At 42.0% G+C, this 26,841-nt stretch overlaps 1 protein-coding gene across 3 annotated transcripts in view; it reads left to right on the top strand.

Annotated features, from left to right (window-relative positions):
• Positions 1-21,431, top strand: part of ZNF423 (zinc finger protein 423) — a 259,566-nt gene extending 238,135 nt beyond the window's left edge. For all 3 annotated transcript variants that reach the window (XM_056526329.1, XM_056526332.1, XM_056526330.1), the window contains 2 exons: positions 1,389-1,504; positions 20,730-21,431. In XM_056526329.1, coding sequence (XP_056382304.1) covers positions 1,389-1,504; positions 20,730-20,759 — 146 coding nt within the window. In that variant the 3' untranslated portion in view covers positions 20,760-21,431. The remainder of the gene's footprint in view (positions 1-1,388; positions 1,505-20,729) is intronic.
• The last annotated feature ends 5,410 nt before the right edge of the window (positions 21,432-26,841 follow it).

Genomic DNA, 26,841 nt, shown 5'->3' with positions numbered 1-26,841 from the left:
ACATACAGCAGGTCAATCCTATCACCTGGATTCCCTTGTTCACATGCTTTGGCGTGATTCTTTTACTTATGCACCAATCATGAAGGCTTGCATTCCCCTTGCCGGTTTTTGTAAGCCAAAACCAGAAGTGCATCTGGCTTTAGCTTAAAAACTGCCATGTAGAAATGCAGCCTAAGAGCTCATTCACACGGGCAGATCCACAGCGTATTTTACGCTGCGGATCCGCCTACGATGGACCCCTACAGTGTGCCTCAGATGTACCTGCTCGGAGCAGCAATCCGCCGCTACGAGCAGACACACTGCCATGTGCGAGTCGCCACGCGCATGCACTGTAAACTTGCACACATTGCGGCTGCTCTCTGCCTAGCTCAGGGAGCAGCCACGATGTGTGCGAATACACCGTGCATGCGCGCAGAGACCCGCACATCGCAGCAGTGTGTCTGCTCTGAGCAGGCACATCTGGCGGCACACTTTTAGGGGTCCATTGTTGGCGGATACGCAGCATAAAATACTATGTGGATCTTCCCATGTGAACAAGCCCTGGGTTTTTACTTGGTAGTTTTTGGAATACTGCCACAGCAGTTTTTGAACTAAAGCCAGAAGTGGTTCCATGTGAAATAAGCAGAAGTCCTTTCATTGTATTTCCCATTCCTTTTTAAATACACTTCTGTCTTTCGCACAAAAAAACTACAGTGGCATTTTTCCAAAAAGCTGCCAAGTGTAAACCCAGCCTAAATGTGGCTTCTTATGAGCACTGGATCCAATAGATGGCTGCTCCTAAACAGAATGAAAAGAAAAGCAGGGGCATCATAACAAATATGTAACATAACAAATATGTGACATAAAAAAATAAAGAAATAATGTTTTCTATTTTTGAATGATCTAAAAAAAACAAAACAGGACAACTATTCTTAAATAGTGCCTGTTGTAGGATGAACCAAAACTGCATTAATAAATGACTTTTATATAGCCCTAAATTCAAGGGCACCGTGGCAACACTTGGTCGCCCAATAGCTGCTATAAAATGGTGATATAACTGCCTCTTACTCTTTATTTCAGTTTTTAGCTGTAAAGTTTTGTTTACTTTTTGTAAACCTTTTTGTTTTCACATCTTTCCCTCAAATAGAAAAACATTGAAGTTGGGATAATGCTTCGATTTGGAAGGCAGATATTGTCTTAAGTCAATACTTAGCCCTAAGTTCCAGCCTGATTGTCAGTGAATTGTAATATGCAATTTTTGTGACTGTGCTTTATGCCCTTTCAGAGCATATTTACTAGTTTAGTTTACAGAATCCCCCCCCCCCCCCCGTACAGCAGCATACAGCATTTGTTGTGATTTTCAGTCTTGTATGTAGTGTCTAACTTTTTTTTTTTCTTTTCATCTTCAGTTTTTGTACAGGCAAATAAACTACAACAACACATATTTGCAGTACATGGGCAAGAGGATAAGATTTACGACTGCTCCCAGTGCCCGCAGAAGTTCTTCTTCCAGACGGAGCTTCAGGTAAACTTTCCTGATGATTGCAGCGTAAACGTTCTTCCCGTTACATGTAATCCCCTCGTACTTACAGAATCTGAGACAATGCTAGAAATAATTCTGCACCGCCGTGTTTAACATCTCTGTTGGTGGGATCCTAAATGTTTCAGCTCCTAAACATATTAGATCAAAAAAGATCAGCATTTAAAAAATCATTGGCAACCACACAATGAATAGAACAGTGGCCGCACAGAGGCGGTAGGACCATTGTAGCCACGTTCTCCCCGATCTGCTTTTTATCTAAATGATATGGGGCAACTTCTTAAGCTTTACCTTTATTCATTATCTTCCAAATTTATGTCACTCTGGGAACAAGGAAAGGAATAATATGAGAATACTGGAGTGTCTTAAGCTGGCCATACACTTGCGATAGTTTAGATAGCTTGTTTGGCTGACATACATGGTTGTCTGAGGTTGCATCATTTTTTTAGTGGGGAGAAGAGAATAAGCCATTGACTGACACCCCTTGCAGCAGTTTATCGGGCATGTTAAAATCCAGCATGCCTCACCCTTCTCTTACCTGTCATCTGCCATGGGGAGAGTTGTACTACTACTACTACTTTAGACTGTTCAGCCTATTTTTAGCTAAGGTGTATAGCCACCATATCTGGCGTCCATGGTTTCTCACATGACCTAATAACCTGCTCTGAAACCCTCCTTCCCTTTATATTACATCTCCTCACAGTGAGTAAATAGAAATGCAGAGCTTCATGGTGTCTATTTCCTCATAGCAAAAAGAACAGTCAATAAGTTGGCATGGTGCACGTGTAGTTTTGTTTGTTTGTTTAATGCAATGTCTTTCCTGTTATTTTGGAGACGTCCGATGGCTTCACTTCCTCCGCACAGTAATGCTTCCCCAGGGTCTGTTAATGCCTATTTGTTTTTCAGTTGACATCTGTACAGCAGGTACCTTTTTAGATGAGATCAAGTCAGGGTAAATCATCTGTGCATCAGCCCAATACAGGGAGGATGCGTCGATTGGTCACAAAGCAAAAAGTGTCTCTGTTCACCTCACATGCTACTCCTCTTATTTGGTGTTAATCCGTATGAGTGAGCCCTGTGTTAGCGATTCTCTTAGGAGATTAGGCACTCTGCTGTATTCATTCAACTGGAAGCGGCTTTCAGCATACAGCCCTTCTTTCTCCTCACTAGACATCCATCTTCTTACAATCAGAGCTAATATAAGCCCAATAATTCATATGCTGTGTACCATACTTATGGCATGTGGTCAGGCCCATCGACATTTTTAAGGTTATATTCCACTGTACAGATAGAAACATTATGATGTCTAAAATAAAATAGCAGCAATGTACTTCCTTTAACAACTGTTAGATTCAGATACCTTTTACTATTCTATATCCATTTTTTTTTTTAACATACATTTTATTACGAGGGTGCCATGAAACATCCCAAAAATGTTAAAGCGTAATGCCAATGGGGGAGATTTATCAATACCTGTGCAGAGGAAGAGTGGTGCAGTTGCCCATAGCAACCAATCAGATTGCTTCTTTCATTTTTAAAGAGGCCTGTGAAAAATGAGAGGCGATCTGATTGGTTGCTATGGGCAACTGGAGAACTTTTCCTCTGGACAGGTTTTGATAAATCTTCCCCCAATAATTTTATCTTATGCAAGACTTTCCCACCTACAGAGAGGTGTTTCTGTATGTAATTTATACAGCGTTGAAGCGACCTCTTTAGAGGCCGGTGGAAAATGAAAGAAGCAATCTGATTGGTTGCTATGGGCAACTGGACCACTCTTCCTCTGCACAGGTTTTGATAAATCCCCCCAAATATCTTTATGACAGATGACTATTGTGCAGCAGAGTTAGGGTGGGTTCACACTACGTTTTCTCCCATACGGGAGCGCATACGGCAGGGGGGAGCTAAAACCTCGCGCTCCCGTATGCCTTCGTATGCGCTCCCGTGTGTCATTCATTTCAATGAGCCGGCCGGAGTGAAACGTTCGGTCCGGTCGGCTCATTTTTGCGCCGTATGCGCTTTTACGACCGGACCTCAAACCGTGGTTGACCACAGTTTTAGGTCCGGTTGTAAAAGCGCATACGGCGCAAAAATTAGCCGACCGGACCGAACGTTTCACTCCGGCCGGCTCATTGAAATGAATGACATACGGGAGTGCATACGAAGGCATACGGGAGCGCGAGGTTTTAGCTCCCCCCTGCCGTATGCGCTCCCGTATGGGAGAAAACGTAGTGTGAACCCAGCCTTAAAGATAGTCAGTCAGTTTTTTAAATGTATCTTCTTTTTGAATTCGGTGCCAAAATGCTTCAAATGAGGCGCCGTTCTTCACACACCCCATCTGCAGCTCATAGTTGTGCGAAATCTGTCTTCAGCATAATATTATGCTTGGTATGGAGCTGCAGACTGATTTCGCACAGCTACTGGCTGCGGGTAGAATGGCGCTTAGTTGAGGCATTTAGGAGCTGAATTTAACACTTTTTTCATAAAACCATTGGTGTTACATCTAAATATTATGTTCTCAACCTGAGGATGCCTAAGGACACATTGATAATGCATACAATTGGCGACTTCTCTCTTGCGTGACTTTTTGTTAGAATTTCACTTAACTTAAATTTTTTAATTTACTGACCCGAGCATCAATATCTAAATTTCTTATACTGGGTGTAAGGGCACCAGTGATCAGGGGGGAAAGGAATAGCACAGTGGCATGATGTTGCCACTGTTTGGCAGCTTTCAAGTACAGCTGTCTGTGTGATCACGGTGCCTTTAAAAGATAGTATATATTGCATAGATTTTTTTTTTATGTCCTGTATTAGAAGCAAATGCTTTTAATGCTGAAACATGTTTAAATTTTTTTCTCTAATCTATTTAATTTATTTTACTGTCGACCTGCCTATGATGGCGAGGAGAAAACTGCTAAAAAGTTTTCTCCTCAGAAGAGGAAATACCAGGCTATTATTAGGCTTAGTGGCCAGAGTGAAAACAGCAGGATTTCAGGAATATTTTATAATATAAATAGTAAAATTGTAAACATTCAACAAAGTACAGTACAATGTACTTTAAATTGCATTGGAACAAACCCCATATACTTACTGTGTAAACATTTATAGCAAATTTTAGGCATGCTGCAGATTTTCAATTCCACATTATGCTCTAATCTGTTGTAAAATACAGCAGAGCTTCACTGTGAATCTCATTCATTGCAATTCAAAGAGTGAAATCCATGGCTGTATCCTTCCCAAATTCAAGGAGAATTTATTTTATAATTTTTTTTTTTTATATGTAAGAAGATTTGTTGTTTGCCTAGATAATTACTCTGGTTATAACGTGTCACAATTCACTTTTGAGATGGGTTGCTGTAATACAGAAAATCAGAAAACAAATTCAAGTAGTGGGTTTTCAGCTGGTTTCAAGCCAGTGAAACCCTGTCACTGCTTCTATTTTCAACTTGGTAAATACTATAAACCAGTGTCCTGATTATAGTCTTAATGGCCAACTGTTTTACCCAATTAGCATTCTTAATTACACGCTTCCTAATTTCATAAGAGCTCTGCATAGCGATTCTGTGCAAATATCAGCTTTCAGCGAGGCGGAAATTCAAATTTCTATTTGTGAGTATGCAGTTTATATTGTGGTGTAATATGACCAGAATAGCAAAAAGAAATCTTAGTGTGAGGCTCGTACACTTTACATTTTGTTAAAAAGCTAAAGTTGGCCTTCCGTGAAAGAGGCTGGATCAGGCAATAATGCAGATGTAATGGTCTGGCCTGATCCATCGTGCGGTGTAATTACCAAGCAGCTTGTTTATCCATATAAATGTTTTTTTTAGGTGAATTCTATCTGTAATCACGGCCGGGGTTACATGAAGACGTTTTTAGGCCACTCTTTTTCACCACAAAACCTAAATTTTAAATGTTGCCCTGCAAAATGTCTTCATGGAGCCCTAATGATGACAATGTTGGTCCCTTTGCCAGTACCTTTAATTGTTGTCTCTAATTCAACTTTTAAGGGCCATCAGTAAAACTGGTTTGCTGTTTAGGGCAAACATTAAAGTGGTCTTCTGTGTTCTGGAAGTATTGCCTAAAGGTATGAAATGCAAAATAAATAAAAATAAAAAAATGCTGTCCTGATAAATCAATCGCCGCACTATACCTCACTGCTGCCCTTTGTTACTTGGCTGCAGTGATGACTTGTGGACCCACAGGACTGTTACAGCCGATCCCTGGCTTGGTGTAAGGCACAAGATTGCTAAGGCCAGTGATTGGCTATAGCAGTCACATGAGTGTACAAGAAAGTCATTACTGCAAAACCAGTAGGGAGGACTGGAGCAATGGGGGATTTTTTCTTTTGTTATTGTATGGTATTTCCCTCTATAGCCGATTTTTAATTTTATTCAAAAAGTTCTTCAAAGGGGTTCTCCAGGATAGATAAGTCTTATTTTTGTAGAATCGGAGGACTGTGCAATACAAAGCTTGCCCCACACCCTACAGCACCCACTGAACTGAGTGAGCTATTCTTCTGATAGGCCATTGGTATTAGATTGATGGCGATGCAACCCCCATGATTAAAAGGGGCTATGGTGCTTTCCCCCATCATTAAGGTGTTCCTGTCGTTAACAAAATCTTTTGATATAATGTAGATAATACTATTATGTATATTCATAATATTGGATATTATGTGGTGAAACAATGCTCTCCCTGCAGCTTTTGCCTGTGTGTCTCTATGAGGAGTCCTGTTTGTCCTCAGTGCACCGAGCCCTGCTTGTCCTCAGTGTACAGAGCCCTGCTTGTCCTCAGTGTACAGAGCCCTGCTTGTCCTCAGTGTACAGAGCCCTGCTTGTCCTCAGTGTACAGAGCCCTGCTTGTCCTCAGTGTACAGAGCCCTGCTTGTCCTCTGTACAGAGCCCTGCTTGTCCTCTGTACAGAGCCCTGCTTGTCCTCTGTACAGAGCCCTGCTTGTCCTCTGTACAGAGCCCTGCTTGTCCTCTGTACAGAGCCCTGCTTGTCCTCTGTACAGAGCCCTGCTTGTCCTCTGTACAGAGCCCTGCTTGTCCTCTGTACAGAGCCCTGCTTGTCCTCTGTACAGAGCCCTGCTTGTCCTCTGTACAGAGCCCTGCTTGTCCTCAGTGCACCGAGCCCTGCTTGTCCTCAGTGCACCGAGCCCTGCTTGTCCTCAGTGCACCGAGCCCTGCTTGTCCTCAGTGCACCGAGCCCTGCTTGTCCTCAGTGCACCGAGCCCTGCTTGTCCTCAGTGCACCGAGCCCTGCTTGTCCTCAGTGCACCGAGCCCTGCTTGTCCTCAGTGCACCGAGCCCTGCTTGTCCTCAGTGCACCGAGCCCTGCTTGTCCTCAGTGCACCGAGCCCTGCTTGTCCTCAGTGCACCGAGCCCTGCTTGTCCTCAGTGCACCGAGCCCTGCTTGTCCTCAGTGCACCGAGCCCTGCTTGTCCTCAGTGCACCGAGCCCTGCTTGTCCTCAGTGCACCGAGCCCTGCTTGTCCTCAGTGCACCGAGCCCTGCTTGTCCTCAGTGCACCGAGCCCTGCTTGTCCTCAGTGCACCGAGCCCTGCTTGTCCTCAGTGCACCGAGCCCTGCTTGTCCTCAGTGCACCGAGCCCTGCTTGTCCTCAGTGCACCGAGCCCTGCTTGTCCTCAGTGCACCGAGCCCTGCTTGTCCTCAGTGCACAGAGCCCTGCTTGTCCTCAGTGCACAGAGCCCTGCTTGTCCTCAGTGCACAGAGCCCTGCTTGTCCTCAGTGCACAGAGCCCTGCTTGTCCTCAGTGCACCGAGCCCTGCTTGTCCTCAGTGCACCGAGCCCTGCTTGTCCTCAGTGCACCGAGCCCTGCTTGTCCTCAGTGCACCGAGCCCTGCTTGTCCTCAGTGCACCGAGCCCTGCTTGTCCTCAGTGCACCGAACCCTGCTTGTCCTCAGTGCACCGAACCCTGCTTGTCCTGCTATGAAATGTTTTTGTTAACGACAGGTACCTTTTAAGCAGTAACAACTTTGAATACCTGGCACAGGTGCTACTACTGGTGCAAAGTCCCTTTCACTTGAATGAGACCAAGCTGCAGATTGGCCAGTTAAACAGTTAAGGGAACATGTTCATAACCAGCTCTTCAAGGTCCCTGAATCAGCTGATTGGTGGGGAATGCAAGAGAGTCAGACCCCCACTAATTTATAATTGCTTTAACAATCTAGACCCCTACTAATTTATTGTCCTTAATAATATAATTAATCATAACCTTAATTCTTCACTAGTGTTGTGTATTACAAATACATCAATAATGTCTTAGTCTAGGAAAGTTGTCATGCAGTGTAGCTAGCAGCCAAGTAAATTACATCATATCACCAATGTAGAAGTGTCAACTGGCAATGTGTTGAGTGTTGGGGTAGTGTAGGCCCCTAGATGGTGCATAGATTTTGTGACTTGCATATGGATTATATCTGGATTCTCGTCCTGGGCTAGGTTTACATGGGCGCCATATTTTAGTTTCTAATCATTAGCAAATCATTTTTCAGTTTTGGAGAATATAAAAGAAGAATTTTGACTGTTTCACTCTTGCAGTCCTTCATTTATTTAATTTCTCTTGGAATACAGCTCTGCTACTTACCCAGACATAACAATATATAGATCTATATATCAGTGTTTTTACAAGAAATGTCTAGATCATTAAATATGATATGTCTCAGCTGCAGTTTTGATCAGCGAAGCATGCACGCAATTCATCACAGCAAATTAGGTTTGTCTCTGGAACTTATTCTTCTACCGCTGCCTGGCACTTTGGAATTGCTGAAACTTATAATTAGCACAGAAACCATTTGGGGTAAAACGATAAAGCACATATTCTAGGGACTGTAATAAAAAGAAATGGAGGAATGTTCTTCCTACCTGCCCAATGTGTTCTGGAAAGCAGTAGCAGTATCAGCACATATCCCCGTCACATCAATTATTTATCGTTCTTAGTGAGTTTCTTGTCTGCAGTAAAGGAGATGTAGCCTTCAACGTTTCATTCTGCCTGTGCTACAGTTGTTGCACACACTAAAAACAGCCTTGTGTTAGCTCACACTGTTTGCAATATTGACTTTTTGCCCTGACAAACAAGCTCAAATATCTATCATTTAGTGAAAACAGATTCGCTGTAAAAGAATCCGATGTTATTAGCCAGATATAATGGGCTGGAAAAAAAACCTCCATTATAGCTACATTATAATGGAAGACATGTTGGCTAATCAGCATATTCAGAAATAAAAACTTCTAAATGTGCTTTAATTTTTCAAATTACAAGAGTACAGGCCTGCTTTGGTTAATACATCTCTTGCAATGACATGGATAGCAACCACGACAAAATTATTATTGACTATATTTAATGCTGGTGAAAATAGATGTTTACAAACAGTTGGCAACAGTTGCCTGTGAATTTACAGTTGGCAGAACTGCCTGGGAGTGCTTGCCACCACTGTGCATACACCCCCGGTGCTGGAGCAATACACTATGGACCTCTAAATCGGCTGTATGGAAATGGCCGAACCTTTTGTAGCTCCCCACGTGTATTTAATCTGCAGTGGATTCATCAACATTTTTTGGCATTTGTTGTTAAACTAGCAATAACAAATATGGTTTAAGGTTGTGTTCACACGTACAGTATCTTCCTCATATTTGGAGAAGATTTGAAGTTGTGTACATTTATTTAGTTTACATTAAAATCTGCAGCATCCAATATGCAGCAGATACTTTTTGTGTAATGGGGATTAAGCAGCGGTACTTAGGTAGCTATTGAATGTAAAGGTGCCTATACACTGGGTTCATGTAACTGTCTAAATCAAATAAATCATTTAAAATTTGTTTTCTTCTCCAAAAAATGTTCTACTTACTCCTGAACTGGTGCTGGATGATTGTTCAGCATCATGATCTTGAGAACTAACATCAGGCACAATTTCTATAATAACAATAGGGTATTGTACATGAGTAATTGAAGAGGTTTTGCAATATCTAGCTGGAGAGAGAAATTCTGGAGTAGGAATGTGAGAAGTCTATATTGACATGCGTTGCAGGAATAAAATTAAAGTGTAAACTTCGATTTGTAGAACTACATCCCCTGAGTACACCACACTGTTACTACTTTGTTGGGTGCGTTTGGCGTCAGTCATACCTTGTTTTCAGAGTGTCTTCAGTTCTCTCTGTGCCAACTCTCTCTTGAGACTCTTGCGTTCAAAACACAGTGGTGAGGAACATTTCCCAAGGCAGCGTAAGATGTTTCCAGTGGCATCTCTTTACTGGTTTACAAAAATCTAATGTAAGTTTTTCTTGTTAAAATGTTATGTTTTCTACACAGCCGTACAAAATAAACACCTTGTCAGCCAAGTGAGTCAGTCAATGCCATCCATATTTGAGAAGTTTTATGCGAGGGAAAGCCGAAGGAATGGCTCCTCTGTTCCCAGCCTGAATCGCGCATATTACTATGAATACATAATATGGGCTTCCCTCCATAATTTATGCAAATGGGCATATACAGTATCATATTATAAAATAGTGATGTGGGAATGTCCAGATATTATGGATCATATAATTAGGCAATAAATGCTTTAAAGGAAAGAGCCAGGTTTTGTAAATGTTTTCTGCCCCGTTTCTTGCGTTAAGACAATAGCAGTATTACGGCAATGCAGCAGAATGGTTAAATCCATTAAGTGCCTCATGTTTCTTATAATGCCCTCTGACACCCTTTGCAGTGGTTTACTGAATTAATTCAGGCTTAACTGCAATTTGGTTGCATTTGCTTGGAAGGCAGGATGACATCAAAATGATGTTGTTACATTAGCATAATTCTAGGAAGACTTATTACCACTGTCGTTGGTTTGTTAAATATTTAGTAGATGCATTTACATTCCAATTGAAGGCACTGACCAGAAAAGCTGGCGGCCAATGGATACCCTATTAAAGCCAGTGTTTTTTTTTCATTTAAATAATTTTAACACAGTAGCTTGTGTTATGCAGGCCCCAGCCTTGACCACAATAAAATCTGTATTTTTATAAAGTTTTTAAAATCTGCTATTGTTGCAGGATTTTTATTACAATATTTTTATTTTTTAAATGCCGATGCATCATAAATTTACTCATCACTCTTCTCACCAGGGCCACTGTTGTAAGTCAAGCTTTTATGACTTCACATATTTACAAAAATTGAACAAAGCTTAAATGGTATAGACGTGCAAATGATGTTTATAAACAAATCCCCCTTCGTGCCGACCTATGTATGTCCATGGTTGCAGACTAGAGACCTCCCCCGTGTAGTCATACTGCCTTTTTTTCTGTCATCTACTTCTTTATACCTCACTGAATGCATGCTTGCAGTAAGAAACAGATGGAAGTATAATGGATGACCACTTTGCAGGAAATATTACCGTTTTAATAAAATCATTATTTAACTCTCTAAGTACCAGAGTAACGAGTCCTGAAGCATGACACTTGGTGCCGTTGTGTGGCAAAATTGATTGAGGCTTAATACAGATTCCTTTATGTTGGGTCTAGCTCCATAAATTCAGATCTAGTAACAAATTACAAAGTTTAAGCAAGTGTTCTATCCCGTATGTTTCCATAGTTTAGGAGAACTATGGTCCCCGATGACCTAAAAGCAGCGGTATAGCTATAGGAGTGAAGTGGTTGTAGCCCTACTGGAATGAGAACCTTATGTATCATAGTTTCATTGACCAGCATTCGGCTAGTAGTATTTTTATTTTACGATTATATTCCATGACTCAATGTCACATGTGTTGGTAACAGTAACGTACAGGTCACCTTTACACTCATAAAGCCTTTGCCCTGTCGCCCAGGCAAACGTTTAGAGCCAGAAGAAGTGTGGTAACATGAATGAGGACAGAGACGCATAATCATTCTGACAGGCCGTTTCACTTTGCATTTAATGCATTTCTGAACACAGCAGGGAGTATTTACTGACAGTTCACGCCTGTTTTACCCCTTTTTTCCAGTTGAACGTAAAGGAATGTCTTCTCTGATCTCGCTTACCACCAGCTCACAGATGTTATGATGTCCTGGTTATTTATTATCTCCAGCATTGTGTGTCAAACATGCCGAAATGTCAGAAAGGACCAGAATCTGCTATTTCATATTTAATCTAAGCTATCCTTATGTGTAAGAATTATATGGTGAATAAACAAGCCGCTGGGAGGGGGAATGATGCCTTCTCTCTGTATCTGGTGGTATACTAAATGCACATAGTGCAAGCCTGGAGCAAAGAAATGTAAACGGAAAGTGTTCCATAGTGATTTATAGAACTTTTTCCACAAATATTGGAGATGAATATGAACTAGACTTTCCTGTCAGAGAAATTAGTAGATTTGTCATTAAATGAAGCATTTCGATCATTGTTAGGCCAGGTTCATATATTAATTTTTTTTGATCTGATGCACCAAAGTTGAAGGGCAACTATGCCAGATGTACCATATGTCCAGAGCCATGCCCCATTTAACCCCTTAAGGACTCAGCCCATTTTGGCCTTAAGGACTCAGACAATTTAATTTTTACGTTTTCATTTTTTCCTCCTCGCCTTCTAAAAATCATAACTCTTTTATATTTTCATCCACAGACTAGTATGAGGACTTGTTTTTTGCGCGACCAGTTGTCCTTTGTAATGACATCACTCATTATATCATAACATGTATGGCGCAACCAAAAAACACAATTTTTGTGGGGAAATTAAAACGAAAAACGCAATTTTGCTAATTTTGGAAGGTTTTGTTTTCACGCCGTACAATTTATGGTAAAAATGACATGTGTTCTTTATTCTGAGGGTCAATACGATTAAAATGATACCCATTATTATATACTTTTATATTATTGTTGCGCTTAAAAAAAAATCACAAACTTTTTAACCAAATTAGTACGTTTATAATCCCTTTATTTTGATGACCTCTAACTTTTTTATTTTTCCGTATAAGTGGCGGTATGGGGGCTCATTTTTTGCGCCATGATCTGTACTTTTTTTGATACCACATTTGCATATAAAAAACTTTTAATACATTTTTTATAATTTTTTTTTAATAAAATGTATTACAAAAGTAGGAATTTTGGACATTTTTTATTTTTTTTCGTTCACGCCGTTCACCGTACGGGATCATTAACATTTTATTTTAATAGTTCGGACATTTATGCACGCGGCGATACCAAATATGTCTATAAAAAATGTTTTTTACGCTTTTTGGGGGTAAAATAGGAAAAAACGGACGTTTAACTTTTTATTGGGGGAGGGGATTTTTCACTTTTTTTTTACTTTTACTTTTACATTTTTTTACATTTTTTTTTACACTTGAATAGTCCCCATAGGGGACTATTCATAGCAATACCATGATTGCTAATACTGATCTGTTCTATGTATAGGACATAGAACAGATCAGTATTATCGGTCATCTCCTGCTCTGGTCTGCTCGATCACAGACCAGAGCAGGAGACACCGGGAGCCGCACGGAGGAAGGAGAGGGGACCTCCGTGCGGCGTTATGAATGATCGGATCCCCGCAGCAGAGCTGCGGGCAATACCGATCGTTCATTTAAATCACGAACTGCCGCAGATGCCGGGATCTGTATTGATCCCGGCACCTGAGGGGTTAATGGCGGACGCCCGCGAGATCGCGGGCGTCGGCCATTGCCGGCGGGTCCCTGGCTGCGATCAGCAGCCGGGATCAGCCGCGCATGACACGGGCATCGCTCCGATGCCCGCGGTTATGCTTAGGACGTAAATGTATGTCCTGGTGCGTTAAGTACCACCTCACCAGGACGTACATTTACGTCCTGCGTCCTTAAGGGGTTAAGCTTGTTGGGAACCAGATAGGATGACACATGCAATGAACTGCTCCCATTTGTTATTGCTCCAGGCTGCTGGACATTTCTTAACCCAGACTTATTATTTTTCTACTTTGTCACGACTTATTTTACTATAGAGAAAAATGTTTACTAGATAAAATATTTAAATTCATATCCGCCATATGTAAATATTAAGCTGTGCTATTGCAATTTATGTATTTATTTTTGCTCCAATTTCAAAACTGTGCTCTCCAGTTTTTTGCCAGTTATCTTAGGGAACCTGCTCCATTATAAAAAATCCCTTAATTTGTAATTGGAACTCTAAAATTTTGTGGAGAAAGAACTTCAAGGAGTATTCCAGCTTTATAAATCTTATCCCCTATCCAAAGGATAGGGGATAAGATGTATGATCACAGGGGTCCCGCCGCTACCGACCCCCATGATCTCTGTGCAGCATTCTGTGCAGGTGTTGCCTCCGAGACGGGGGCATGACGTCACGGCCATACCTCCTAGTGATGCCACGCCCCCTCCCTGTCTGTGGGAGGTGGCGCGACGGCCGTCATGCCCCCTCCCATAGACATGAATGGAGGGGGCATGGCCATGACATTACGTCCCTGTCTCGAAGGTAGTGCCTGGCACAGAATGCCGGGGGCTGCACAGAGATCGCGGGGGTCCCCAGCGGCGAGACCCCTGCGATCATGCATCTTATCCCCTATCCTTTGGATAAGGAATAGGATGTATAAATCCGGAATACTCCTTTAAAGACTCACCTGAAAATATTAGTGTTATATACATTTGTTTTAAAGAATGCATAGAAAACATGTGTTGTATATTTTTATATGTGGATTTATTCACTTTTTAAACAGAGTCGTTGTGACACAGCCCCATTTTAAAAGTAAAACAATTTTGTACAGGAACTCGAACAAAAACTTGCTAAGTGCAGTGACTTTACCCTCCTACACAGAGTCTGTTACATTCTGTAATTGTTCAGCATCTATAAAGCAGATCTATCTTGCTTATTTTGTACTGTTGCTAGGCTTCTACTTTGCACATGAGTAAGAGTTTATATTCCCTATATATCTGGTTAGATTCTTTTCAGGCTCCATTTCTTGTACTTTGCAATATTAACTCAAGAAAACTTTACCATGTATATATTTGTTATCCCTCGACGTGAGTAGAAGAGCTATATAAACTGTGACTAGCCTACAAGCTATGGTTCCATGACAGCTATAGTCTATGGGCCGATATTGTGGGCCGATATTGTACCTCCATATTATAAAAGCCAGTCAATGTGCCATTGGATGGCAAATTATGGAGCTGCTCTTTATTGGAAGCCTAGCATTGCCAGGTAACAAGTCATTAGGGCAAATCCCGATGGCTACTTACTGGGTGATGCGTTTCTCCATATACACAAATAGGGATAGATGCATTACTTAGTGCCTGCTGAATGGGGGTGCCCTCCATGACTACCTACCCAGGTTCCGCATGCTGAACTATGATTTCTCTGAAAAGTGGAATCTGCACCTGTTATATGCTGCTCACTGTTTAGCATAAAACGGGTGACCGTTTCCTTTTGATCAAAAATATGTGCAGGCTAAAGGATGCCATGAAGCTATTTTAAGAAGGATTTTACTTTTGGGGACTGTAACTCAATACCTCAATACCTCAATGAATGGATGTACCAATAGAAACAGCATCTACCAAGGCCCACACACATATTAGAATGCCAAAGGGGCTGCTTGGATTTTTTATGGGATAGTAATACAATTAAATACCTACCTGACTTTGCATGTTAATGTACACTAACTCTTAATTGTAAACTGGAACAATGCAATCCCTCAGACTCCATTAAGAACACAGAGGGTAGTCGATAACAATGAAAGGTTTGCAAGGAGCTTGGTCACACAGAATAAGGCAGGTAGTAACACTGAAACCGACAGCTTATCCCGAGTAAGTCTACTGTACAATTCACATGTCACATAAGAGAAGAAAAGATGAAACCATAGAAAGGTACTGATATAGCACACGCCTGTTCTGCATAGACCTGCAATGATAAAGCCAGCCAGGAGCACACCTGCTTTATGTGAAACATTGCTTATTAGTTTTAATGAAGTGTATTAACTGAATAGCAGCAGAATATTCATTCAGCTCAGTTTATGGCACACTCTTGAGTACATTTACTGTTTGTCAGAAGTGCAAACTAGTGAACATATGAAGCTTTAAGACAGGCCATCTGTTAGTCTTAGGCTCTTGGATGACGGTCAAACTGCTCTAAAAATAAGCATGTCTGACTGCAATGGGCAGCAAGCATGGCTTTCATTCACCCATTGGAAAGCATTTGTAAAATAGGGATAAATTCATCTTATTTAATCGCATATGCACCCTTTATTGTTCATTATGGAAATGATTAAAGCATTTATGCACTGCTCGAACAAATAAAGGGGACACTAAGATAACACATCCTAGAGGAAAACCACAGGCTGATCCAACTTTGATGTAATGTCCTTAAAACAAGTCAAAATTAGGCTCAGTAGTGTGTGTGGCCTCCACGTGCCCGTATGACCTCCCTACAACGCCTGGGCATGCTCCTTCTGAGGTGGCGGTCTCCTGGGGGATGTCCTCCCAGACCTGGACTAAAGCATCCACCAACTCCTGGACAGTGTGTGGTGCAACGTGGCGTTGGTGGATGGAGCGAGACATGATGTCCCAGATGTGCTCAATCAGATTCAGGTCTGGGGAACAGGCGGGCCAGTCCATAGCATCAATGCTTTCCTCTTGCAGGAACTGCTGACACACTCCAGCCACATGAGGTCTAGCATCGTCTTGCATTAGGAGGAACCCAGGACCAACCGCACCAGCATATGGTTTCACAAGGGGTCTGAGGATCTCATCTTGGTACCTAATGGCACTACCTCTGGCAACCACATAGAGGACCGTGCGGCCCCAAAGAAATGCCACCCCACACCATTACTGACCCACCGCCAAACCGGTCATGCTGGATGATGTTGCAGGCAGTAGAATGTTCTCCACGGCATCTCCAAACTGTCACGTCTGTCACATGTGCTCAGTGTGAACCTGCTTTCATCTGTGAAGAGCACAGGGCGCCAGTGGCGAATTTGCCAATCTTGGTGTTCTCTGGCAAATGCCAAACGTCCTGCACAGTGTTGGGCTGTAAGCACAACCCCCACCTGTGGACGTCGGGCCCTCATACCACCCTCCTGTAGTCTGTTTCTGACTGTTTGAGTGGACACATGCACATTTGTGGCCTGCTGGAGGTAATTTTGCAGGGCTCTGTCAGTGCTCCTCCTTGCACAAAGGCGGAGGTAGCGGTCCTGCTGCTGAGTTGATGCCCTCCTACGGCCTCCTCCACGTCTCCTGATGTACTGGCCTATGTCCTGGTAGCGCCTCCATGCTCTGGACATTACGCTGACAGACACATCAAACCTTCTTGCCACAGCTCGCAGTGATATGCTATTCTGTATAAGCTGCACTACCTGAGCCACTTGTGTTGCTTGTAGACTCCGTCTCCTGCTACCACTAGAGTGAAAGCACCACCAGCATTCAAAAGTGACCAAAACATCAGCCAGGAAGCATAGGAACTGAGAAGTGGTCTGTGGTCACCACCTGCAGAACCACGCTTTTATTGGTGATGTCTTGCTAATCGCCTATAATTTCCACCTGTTGTCTGTTCAATTTGCACAACAGCATGTGAAATTGATTGTCAATCAGTGTTGCTTCCTGAGTGTACAGTGTGATTTCACAGAAGTGTGATTGACTTGGAGTTACATTGTGTTGTTTAAGTGTTTCCTTTATTTTTTTGAGCAGTGTACATTATATACAAGTATTAAAATGTAAAATAGGTATGGCCAGGGGTCAGAAAGGTGGTAGTCCAGGACTTGGAACCCCCATGTTGACTATCACAAATGAATGTGAAATTGGGTTTTAATGTTTGCATAATGACCGCACATGTTCCACCTGCAATAATGACAGAGTATATATATGTATTTTGTATTTATTTTTTCAAAGTGCGTTAATCTATGTAAACATATATATAGCCTAACCTTTACTGATATATTACTAATGTAATGAATGCCAGGCGTAACTAGCTGCGCATGCCATGGTTGTGTATTGTTCCAGAGAGCAGCGTTCCTATTGAGCTCTTCATTATCAGATTTGGAGCCACATACCATTCCATTATTGACCTGCCTGTTGCAATCAATGCGGCAGCTGCACAGATTCCTAATGCTGTCTTTCTGCTCCCAGCCTGTGTGTCCCCCATCTAGTGATGATTGTGCATTATCTTCTAAATGACACCGGCTGAATGAGTATGGATTTGTCTTGTATGGATGGTAAATGTGCAGTGTGTACTCTGTGTCAGGCTTATTTCTTAATTGTATACATTAAGCATCCCCATACCACCCCTCCCCAGAAACCTTAAATTCTGCTACTGTGTGTATATAACAAAAGTCCTAGAAAAACTTGCAAAAATTAGAAGTCTAAAATAAACTGCCCATTATATTGAGAGCCGTAACACTTGTGTTGGTTTTTATGTTTGCCACCTTGTGGTCACTCAGTTGCATAGCAAGCTCAAGAAACTCCATTTCTCCTAAATGGGGTCACTGCTCCCCAGGAGAGGCTGCCCTCTGAATGGAAGGTTCATTAGTTAACTATTTCCTCCAGACAATTTTCATTAAGTACATGTCATTACAGTGATGGAGTGTCATTTATCAGCTTTTCTGCAGATTACACTAGTAATTTATGCATACATATGAAATGGGAAATGCTACTGCTGTCCAAAGTGGTCAGCATCGCAGTCGCTGAACTCAAATGGAAACCTGCTTTTATACTGTAAAGACATTAACTGTATTTGTGTGCTTACAGCCAAGTGTGACGTTAATATGGTGGCCATTTATATTACCATTCAGCACCCTACAGCTGGGCCTCCCTTCATGTCACCTGCCTGTACAAAATGCTTCTTGTGTTCCCTTACGGAAAAATAATGCAACACGGGCTGCCATTACTATGAATGTAGATCTTTACCACAAAGCTATACCATTTTCATTGGGTTCTGGTGTGATTTCCATTAATAAACGACAATTGGCTGCTTTCTGCTTTTCATTTTCAATCAATAGTGTATTGTATAGATTAGAAGGAGTTGTTCATATCACAATTGCATCAAATGACCTTGAAACGTTTAACTCAATTAATAAAATAAAATGCAAAAGTGCATACCTTTTTAAAGGGGTATTCCAGGAATTTTGTTTGACTATGCTACAGGGGTTGTAAAGTTAGTGTAGTTCATAATATAGTGTCTGTACCTGTGTGTGACGGTTTTCTCACAATTCTTATGTGATTATCGCCCCAATATTTATTTTTAATAGCATACAAAATTACTCATGTCAGCATCCAAAATTACTCATGTGCGTTGAGACCTGACATCACTAGTCAGGTGATCACAGGGAGCCTATCCTGCTTCAATTTTGCAACAGCTGTAGGCCCCCTGGTTAGAGAACACTATGTTTCAATAGGTGGAGTGGCTGATGTGTGGGATGAAGGAAAGTGATCTCAAACTTTCTGGTATGGAACTGTGGGATGTGTATTTTAGAGAACAAAATCCTACAGGAAATACCCAGTTCTGGCAGGTAAGTACTACAATCACCTTATAGTGGATAACCCCTTTAATATAAGCCTGTATAGAGATGTGTTCACACTGCGCCTGTCGCCCTGTTTCTGTCATAGCACATTTAATTTTCTTATATGTTTAATTACACTATTGTGTACACACCCAAAAGAGTGTGTAAGGGCTCATTCACGCGAGCTGATTTATTTGCAGGTTTCCCGCTGCGTGTTTGAAAGTGGATGGGCTCCCTGCGGCTGTCCGCAGCAGATTTGTTGCAGACCCTATTAACTTTAATGACGTTGCAGCGGATTTTCCACAGCCGAAAATCTGCTGCAGAAGGCCCGTCCCCTTTCAAACTTGCAGCGAAATCCGCAAATATAGCCGCTCATGTGAACGAGCCCTAAGGGTCAATTTTTTATGCTGTAAGTTAATAGGAAATAGATGTTGTAAATGTCTTTTCCTAAACATCTTTGTAAAACTGAAACAAAAATTAAGTGTAAACTGTTTTTTGCTGTTGTGTTTTTATTTTTATTTTTTTGCTGTAATAATCTAGCATACTTTTTTGTTATATATTGGAATCATTGGGAATGGTGTGTAAATATACAGCCTTACAATCCAATCATTTAAAGAAATGTATGAAAACACATGGCTGTACGTTTATCAAATACATAAAGACAACTTGGGCATATACATACTGTCTGTCATCAATTGGTTTCGCGTATATCCTAAACATATATTTAGATTGTGATGTGGACAGCCCCTTATACAACCTGATTTCTGTAGTTGATCATGTTCTAGACAGAATGGCAATGTACTGCTGTATTCCAGGTGTATGCACTTTTATTTAAAAGCCTCCTCCGCTGCCAACTTTCATATCCATTCTTTACCGTCCTCCACTGCATCTTATAAATTCATTTTTCTTTCCAGATCACCTCTATGTTCCATGTATATATACCAAACACCTCACTTAATCTGCTCCAGAATATTCTATGTATACGGTCGCTTATGTTATTGCTGCACAGGACTTCTGGATCATGACACCAGCCTTGTTCTGTGGTCGTATTTTGTAGATCGATTGTAGTCGGAGTGTAATGAAAGGGCAGAATAGGTTTATTTTTGGAACAGCGTTTCCAGCGCTTTGTTACCTAGGGTCCGTGTGTAACTCGTAGCTTCCAATACATCTCTGACTTATGTGCCCGGCTCTGGCACTGAAAAGGTTATCACCAAAATGAACATGTGTTGCTGTAGAGCAGTTTGGAATTCAGCTGGATCGGCTGAGGCATTTCTAGGGTTGTAAACACTAATCTCTGCCAATTTCTTTTCTCCTGGCAAAGGAACTCTCTCTCCAGTTGTTGTAAGGAACAAAGGATACAATACGGCAAATGGCCTGAAGGTGACGGGAAGGGATTTTTTTTTCTTAGTTGCGGCCAAAAGGAAAAAAAAAATCCCCAGGGTAGTCTTTCTCCTTTTCCCGTTGCTGCTTATTTCTCTTCTCTGCGTGGATTGTAAATCCTGGTGGCAGCACTAGGCTGGTACAAGGGCAAGAAAATGTGATGTGTGTTCATGTCAGCATCAGTACAAAGAAGTCTGTGTCATATTGGCAGCCATTTCTTACCAGCTTCTTTTTTTTTTTTCTTCATATTTGTCGTTTTTTTTTTTTTTTTTTTGTAATAAATGATAAGCTTTTATGTTGAGCTCTTCATAAATGGTACTGAGTAGGAGGATATGGGCACGCTTTCTATTATTGCGCCCCTCATGCATTTCTCCTTTCTTCGTCTCTTTAGAACCACACGTTGAGCCAGCACGCACAGTGAGCCGGTGGCACTACAGGATTTCTCTCTGCAGAAGACTTGACGGAGGCACAGTGGGGAAAACCATTTGAACATTACATCCAATCAAAGTGTCATTTGCAACCCAGATGTAAAACTCTAATGATTTGGCCATGAGGCGCTGCTATTATAAGCAGCTGGAAATGAATATTAATGGGAGAGATTAAAAGTATTTCATGCTCAGTATTTTTATTGTCCTGCTTCTTACTAGTGTTCTTTAGAGCTTCTGCTTCTGACTGAATTTATAGTGTTAGAATAATCAGTTCCAATGTTGTCGTCTTTTGTTGCTTCTTGTATTATATTGATAGTTCAAAGCTTGAAGTGTTATTTTTTTATTTGTTTTCCCTTATTTTTCTGCATCATTTAATTGCTATTTTTTAGTTGTGTGTTTTGTGATGTGATGGATTGGCAGCTGTCTATTCCATTTTATTATTTGATTTTTTTTTTTTACTTAAGTAAAAAAGAAAAAAAAAGGAAAAAAAAGAAATGTAATGCTTTGATTGGATTTGTCGGTTCACAGAGGACGGTCTATTGAATATAATCAGCAATTGGATGGTCTGCTTTTTAAATGTGACTTTATCTGATTTGCAATAACTAAAGTACAGTTCAATAAAGGGAAATACGTTTAAAACCAAAGCTTCTGGTGTTTGCCTCAGCCCGATATTCCACACTCTTCTTATGAAATAAATTGTATGTATATATTTGTGTGTTTATTGTACACTGGTCAGCCCAGTAGGACCAATAGGGGGCATGGGGCCACACCTAGTATAAACACCAATAGTTGCATCATTGGTATTGCACGTACAAACACCTTCCTTTCCATACCAATGATGCAACCATTAATCCTTTACCACAAAGGTTGTAACCATAAACCCTTTCACTGTCCCAGATCACCATGGAGGATATCCTTAGCCCTTCCACTTCCCTAGTCCACTAGAGATGTAACTTTAAACCCCATCTCTGTCCTAGACCCCAATGATTCCATTATCAACCGTTTAAGTGCCCCAGACCACCAGAGATATTGGGATTCATCAAAATCTGTGCAAAGGAAAAGTTGACCAGTTGCCCATAGCAACCAATCATCTCACTACTTTCATTTTTTAAAAGGCTTCTGAAAAATAAAAGAAGCAATCTGGTTGCTATGGGTAACTGGTCAACTTTTTCCTCAGCACAGGTCTTGATGGATCTCCCCCATTATCCTTGTCCTTTTTACTGTACTTGTCCAACAGGAATGTAACGGTTTAAGAGTACCTGTTACCAAACAATCTATCCTAAAGTAACTCACACTATGTTCCATAACTACTAAGACCTCTCCTGCCCTTAAAATAAAATCCTGAGCTTTAAAAAGCTCTGTAGCCTACCTTCATTATTGCTCACATAGTATGAGCTGCCGGCAGGAGGAAGTGGGCGTTCCCTAGCAGGTGCAACATCACTGAAGCCTGCTGGAGGGCTGCTTCCACCCTCTTATCTCTGCTACGTTCTGTGTCGGCAGCGCGCAGAGATGATTAGCCTATGGTGTGGCAGGCTGCTCTGTGGTCTCCTCCTCCTTGTTTAGCACTGCACGTGCTTTACAGAGAGGAGGAGATTAGGAACGAGACCTGCCGTGCTGAGCGCTGCTTTGCCGAGACCGAGAAAAACCTCAGGCTCTGTACAGCTTTCAGTCAGGCTCTGTGACAGGTACTATTAGCCTCAGTGCAGCTTTCCTCTTCTCTCTCCAGCGCTGCAGTGGGCTTCAGCCGGTGCATGCTTCTGGCAGGCTCTCCTTTTAGAGGGGGCAGAGCCTGGTGACTCAACCATGTCAGGGAGTGCGGCGGGCACAGCACTCGCTCCTGCCTTTCTGATTGAGCTGTGCCTTGCCATGTGCTGAAGCACTTCCTGAGTTTAGTCTCCTGCCAGGCCGAGAGGAGACCAAACTAACTGTATTAGTAGCAGCAGGGAACAGAACCGTGCCACCTAGTGGCTGTTTTTTCTAATGCATAGAAAACATAAGTTAATAATTTTAAATGAACATGATTTGCAAAGTGTCTTACTCTAGAAGCATTACATTAAAAGCACTAGCAGATGAGGTGAATAAAATGGATTAACTGGCAAAATGAGGAGTGAAGATGATGTGTAGGAACCAGGAAAAATAGACGAGCAAAGATCTGAGCTGCTTTATGAAACTGCCCCAAAGTGTTCCTGGTAGGTGGTGCTTAATATCTACAAAAATTGTACATAAAAGACAGGTAACGAACTAGCAAAAAGGTCAAGAGTAGAATGCTGGACAACTTAAAGGGGTATTTCAGGCCAAAACTTTTTTTTATATATCAACTGGCTCCGGAAAGTTAAACAGATTTGTAAATTACTTTGATTAAAAAATCTTAATCCTTGCAATAGTTATTAGCTTCTGAAGTTGAGTTGTTTTTTTTCTGTCTAACTGCTTTCTGATGACTCGCGTCCCGGGAGCTGTGCAGTTCCTATGGGGATATTCTCCCATCATGCACAGCTCCCGGGACGTGACATAATCATTGAGCAGTTAGACAGAAAACTTCAGAAGCTAATAACTATTGAAAGGATTAAGATTTTTTAATAGAAGTAATTTACAAATCGGTTAACTTTCCGGAGCTAGTTGATATATAAAAAAAAGTTTTTGCCTGGAATACCCCTTTAAATCTATACTAAATATATACTGATTATTCATTTAAAAAAAAAAAAAAGGATATGAACATTTGCCCAGATATTTACCAATGTTCACATTTCTTGTCATGCACCACTTGGAATGAACCAGATAAAGTACTGTATAACATGTAACTGATACAACTAAGCAATAATGGTCTGATTATAAATAAAAATGATACAAGAACTCTACACAAAACAGATGCATTGTTGTGCCAAGTATAATATGTATGGACCATTGCGTAGAAGTCATAAGGTGCCTGCTCTGGTCCTGGACTAGGTATAAACCGTGCTCTCTTAAAGGAGTAGTCCAGTGGTGACTCAGTGGTGAGCAACTTATCCCCTATCCTAAGGATAGGGGATAAGTTGCAGATCGTGGGGGGTCCGACCGCTGGGGCCCCCTGCGATCTCCTGTACGGAGCCCCGACAGCCCGCGGGAAAAGGGCGTGTCGACCTCCGCATGAAGCAGCGGCCGACACGCCCCTTCAATACAACTCTATGGCAGAGCCGAAGCACTGCCTTCGGCAATCTCCGGCTCTGCCATAGAGATGTATTGAGGGGGCGTGTCTGCCGCCGCTTCGTGCGTGGGTCGACACCCGCTATCTGGGCCGAGAGCCGGGGCCCCGTACAGAGAGATCGCAGGGGGCCCCAGCGGTCGGACCCCCCCGCGATCTCAAACTTATCCCCTATCCTTAGGATAGGGGATAAGTTTTTCACCACTGGACTACCCCTTTAATACTCATTTTGTCTATCACGATGAAGCAAGTAATGGTGGATGAATTTTATATTGCATTTTCAATGTAACTAATAGCAACAGGCTGCCTTGTTTCACATTAAACCATTCGGTAAAATGCATGTACTACACATATGGGAACCTATGGGGGAAGGACACTGCTAAGTGGCATCATCCATTAAAGTACCCAGCAAAAATGCTCTGTGAATGGAACCAAAGTGTAATGATTTCAGAATATTGGCTAGGGATTCTAGGTACTTCTAGGTTTACTGATGTCGTTTATCCCCTTAAAGTGTACCTGCATCTTTCAAGTAACTTCTCATGGTAAGCTGTCATGTATGTATGTATGTGTGTGTGTGTAAAAGGAGTAGGACTACTTTTGACTATTACATTTTCTTTTATTTACTAGTTTGTTCTGCATGCTAAATTATTAAAGGAAAACTGTTATCCGTGTTCAATAAATGAAGAAATAGAAATCCAGCTTCCAAAAAAGTGAAAAAATTTAAAGCGACAAAACGTTAATGATATGCATTAAAAACTAGGTAAAAAATTGTAACATGTCACGTAAGGCACGTGAAACGCTGACTCGTATCGGGCTAAGTACAAGCCCTTAATCTACCATGATTAAGGGCTTATACTTGGCCCGAAACGCATTGGCATTTCACATGCCTTATGTGACATGTTGCAAATTTTTACCTTGTTTTTAATGCATATCATTGTTATGTAGTTTTAAATTTTTTTACTTTTTTGGGAGCTAAATTTCTATTTCTCTCATTTATTGTACATTATCAGTGTGGGATACGGCTCACTGCCATCCGGGCTCCTGGATTACTTCTATGACACAGACTATACCTCATTCAGACTAATGGTGAGCCGACTTGCATTTTTTTCTTTTCACTGTCATCAATGTTACGTGCACTAACCTATTGGTACATGTATGTAGTGCCAGTAACACTGATGACAACCATACTTGCCTGATCCCCCTCCATCCCCCCCCCCCCCCCCCCCCGTGGTCCAGTTGTCCTGCTATCTGGCGACAGGCTTTGGGCACGGGCAGAGCTAATGGATGGGGACAAGGTGCAATGATATCTCCTATTTTGGGGTGCTTTACGTGTAATGGCTCAAGTTTATTTTTCTTGTGGCTTTTTTCCATATTTGGATTTCAATTTAGTTATGTTCACCAAATATACTGGCACACTGACCAAAAGTGGTACATTGTGCTCCATTCAGGTTCAAACAAACCTTTAAAGGGGTATTCCCTATCCACAGATTTGGATGTGATTTCCTGGACATGGCCTGGCAACTCACTCGTACTCTAAGCGCTATGGCCCCCATCTTCCGAAATAAACAGGAACAGCTGTAGCTTTTTTTTTTTCTAGCGCAATAAGAATTAAAAGCTGTACTGTGATTGGTTGCTGTTGGCAGTTTAGGTTTTATACAGTTTTCTATATGCTTTATGTAGTACCATTTCATTCAATGGTACTACAATAAGGATTGGAGATAAGATGTCTGGCCACTGGGAACCCTTGCGATTTCCAGCCCGTCACGCCGGCATTCTGAGCATTTATATTCAGAGTGCCAGGTTCTGGCGGTCGTGGTCGTGACAACACATCCCCTCATCATGTCTATGGAGGGGGGGTGACAGCTTTGGTCACAGCGATCAGACATCCAATCCCCTATGGATAGGGGATAAGATCTCTAGGGGCGGAGTACCCCTTTAAACAAAACCACAAACATTTTTCATTGAAAAGGGTTGTTTTATTTTTCATTGGGAGATTTTTTTTCATCACATTTTAAGAGAGCTGTTGCAGAACAATCTTACCTAAACTTAATGCAATTACCAAAACAAGGTAGGGGATAAAACATAGCTGTTAGAGATGAGCGAAGTTACTGCAATTCGATTAGTCACGAACCTCGCAGCTTGGCGATTGCTGACTTTAGTCTGCATAAATGAGTTCAGCTTTCAGGTGCTCCGGTGGGCTGGAGACTCTCTCCTAGGACTGTATCCACCTTTTCCAGCCCACCGGAGCACCTGAAAGCTGAACTCGTTTATGCAGGCTAAAGTCAGCAACTGCCGAGACGAGAAGTTTGTGACTAATCGATTTACTGTAACTTCGCTCATCTCTACTGTTAATCACAAAAGTTTTTAAAATAATTTAAATGAGCACTCTCATTAAAACTAATTTTTGCTATTGCACTCCTTATGGTAAGTAAAAAAGATTTGTAATATACTTTGGTAAAAAAAAAAAAAACTTTTCTGTTTTATTTGTGCTTAACCTCTTAAGGACCCAGGGCGTATGGATACGCCCTCACACCCTGGGCCTTAAGGACCCAGGGCATATCCATACGCCCTGGCGTTTTCCGGTCTCTGCCGCGCGTCGGGCAGAGATCGGAACTGGATGCCTGCTGAAATCCTTCAGCAGGCATCCAGGGCAAACGCCGAGGGGGGCCATGTAGGCCCCCCATGTCGGCGATCTGCGGCGATACCGGGCTGATCGGGTCTCTGGAACCCGACCGCCCGGTAATTTTGCATGATCCCGGCTGTCACAGACAGCCAGGAGCATGCTAACGTATAGGAGCGAGGTGGCAAGCCGGCCACCTCCTCCTATTCCCTGCGATCCGTCGGTTAGTTAACCGACCAATCGCAGGAGGGGAGGGCGGTTACTTCCTCCCGTCCTG

Source organism: Hyla sarda, chromosome 6, assembly GCF_029499605.1.
Source record: "Hyla sarda isolate aHylSar1 chromosome 6, aHylSar1.hap1, whole genome shotgun sequence".
Lineage (NCBI taxonomy): Eukaryota > Metazoa > Chordata > Amphibia > Anura > Hylidae > Hyla > Hyla sarda.
Note: the sequence above shows the minus strand (reverse complement) of the source record. Positions and strands in the feature narration are given on the sequence as shown.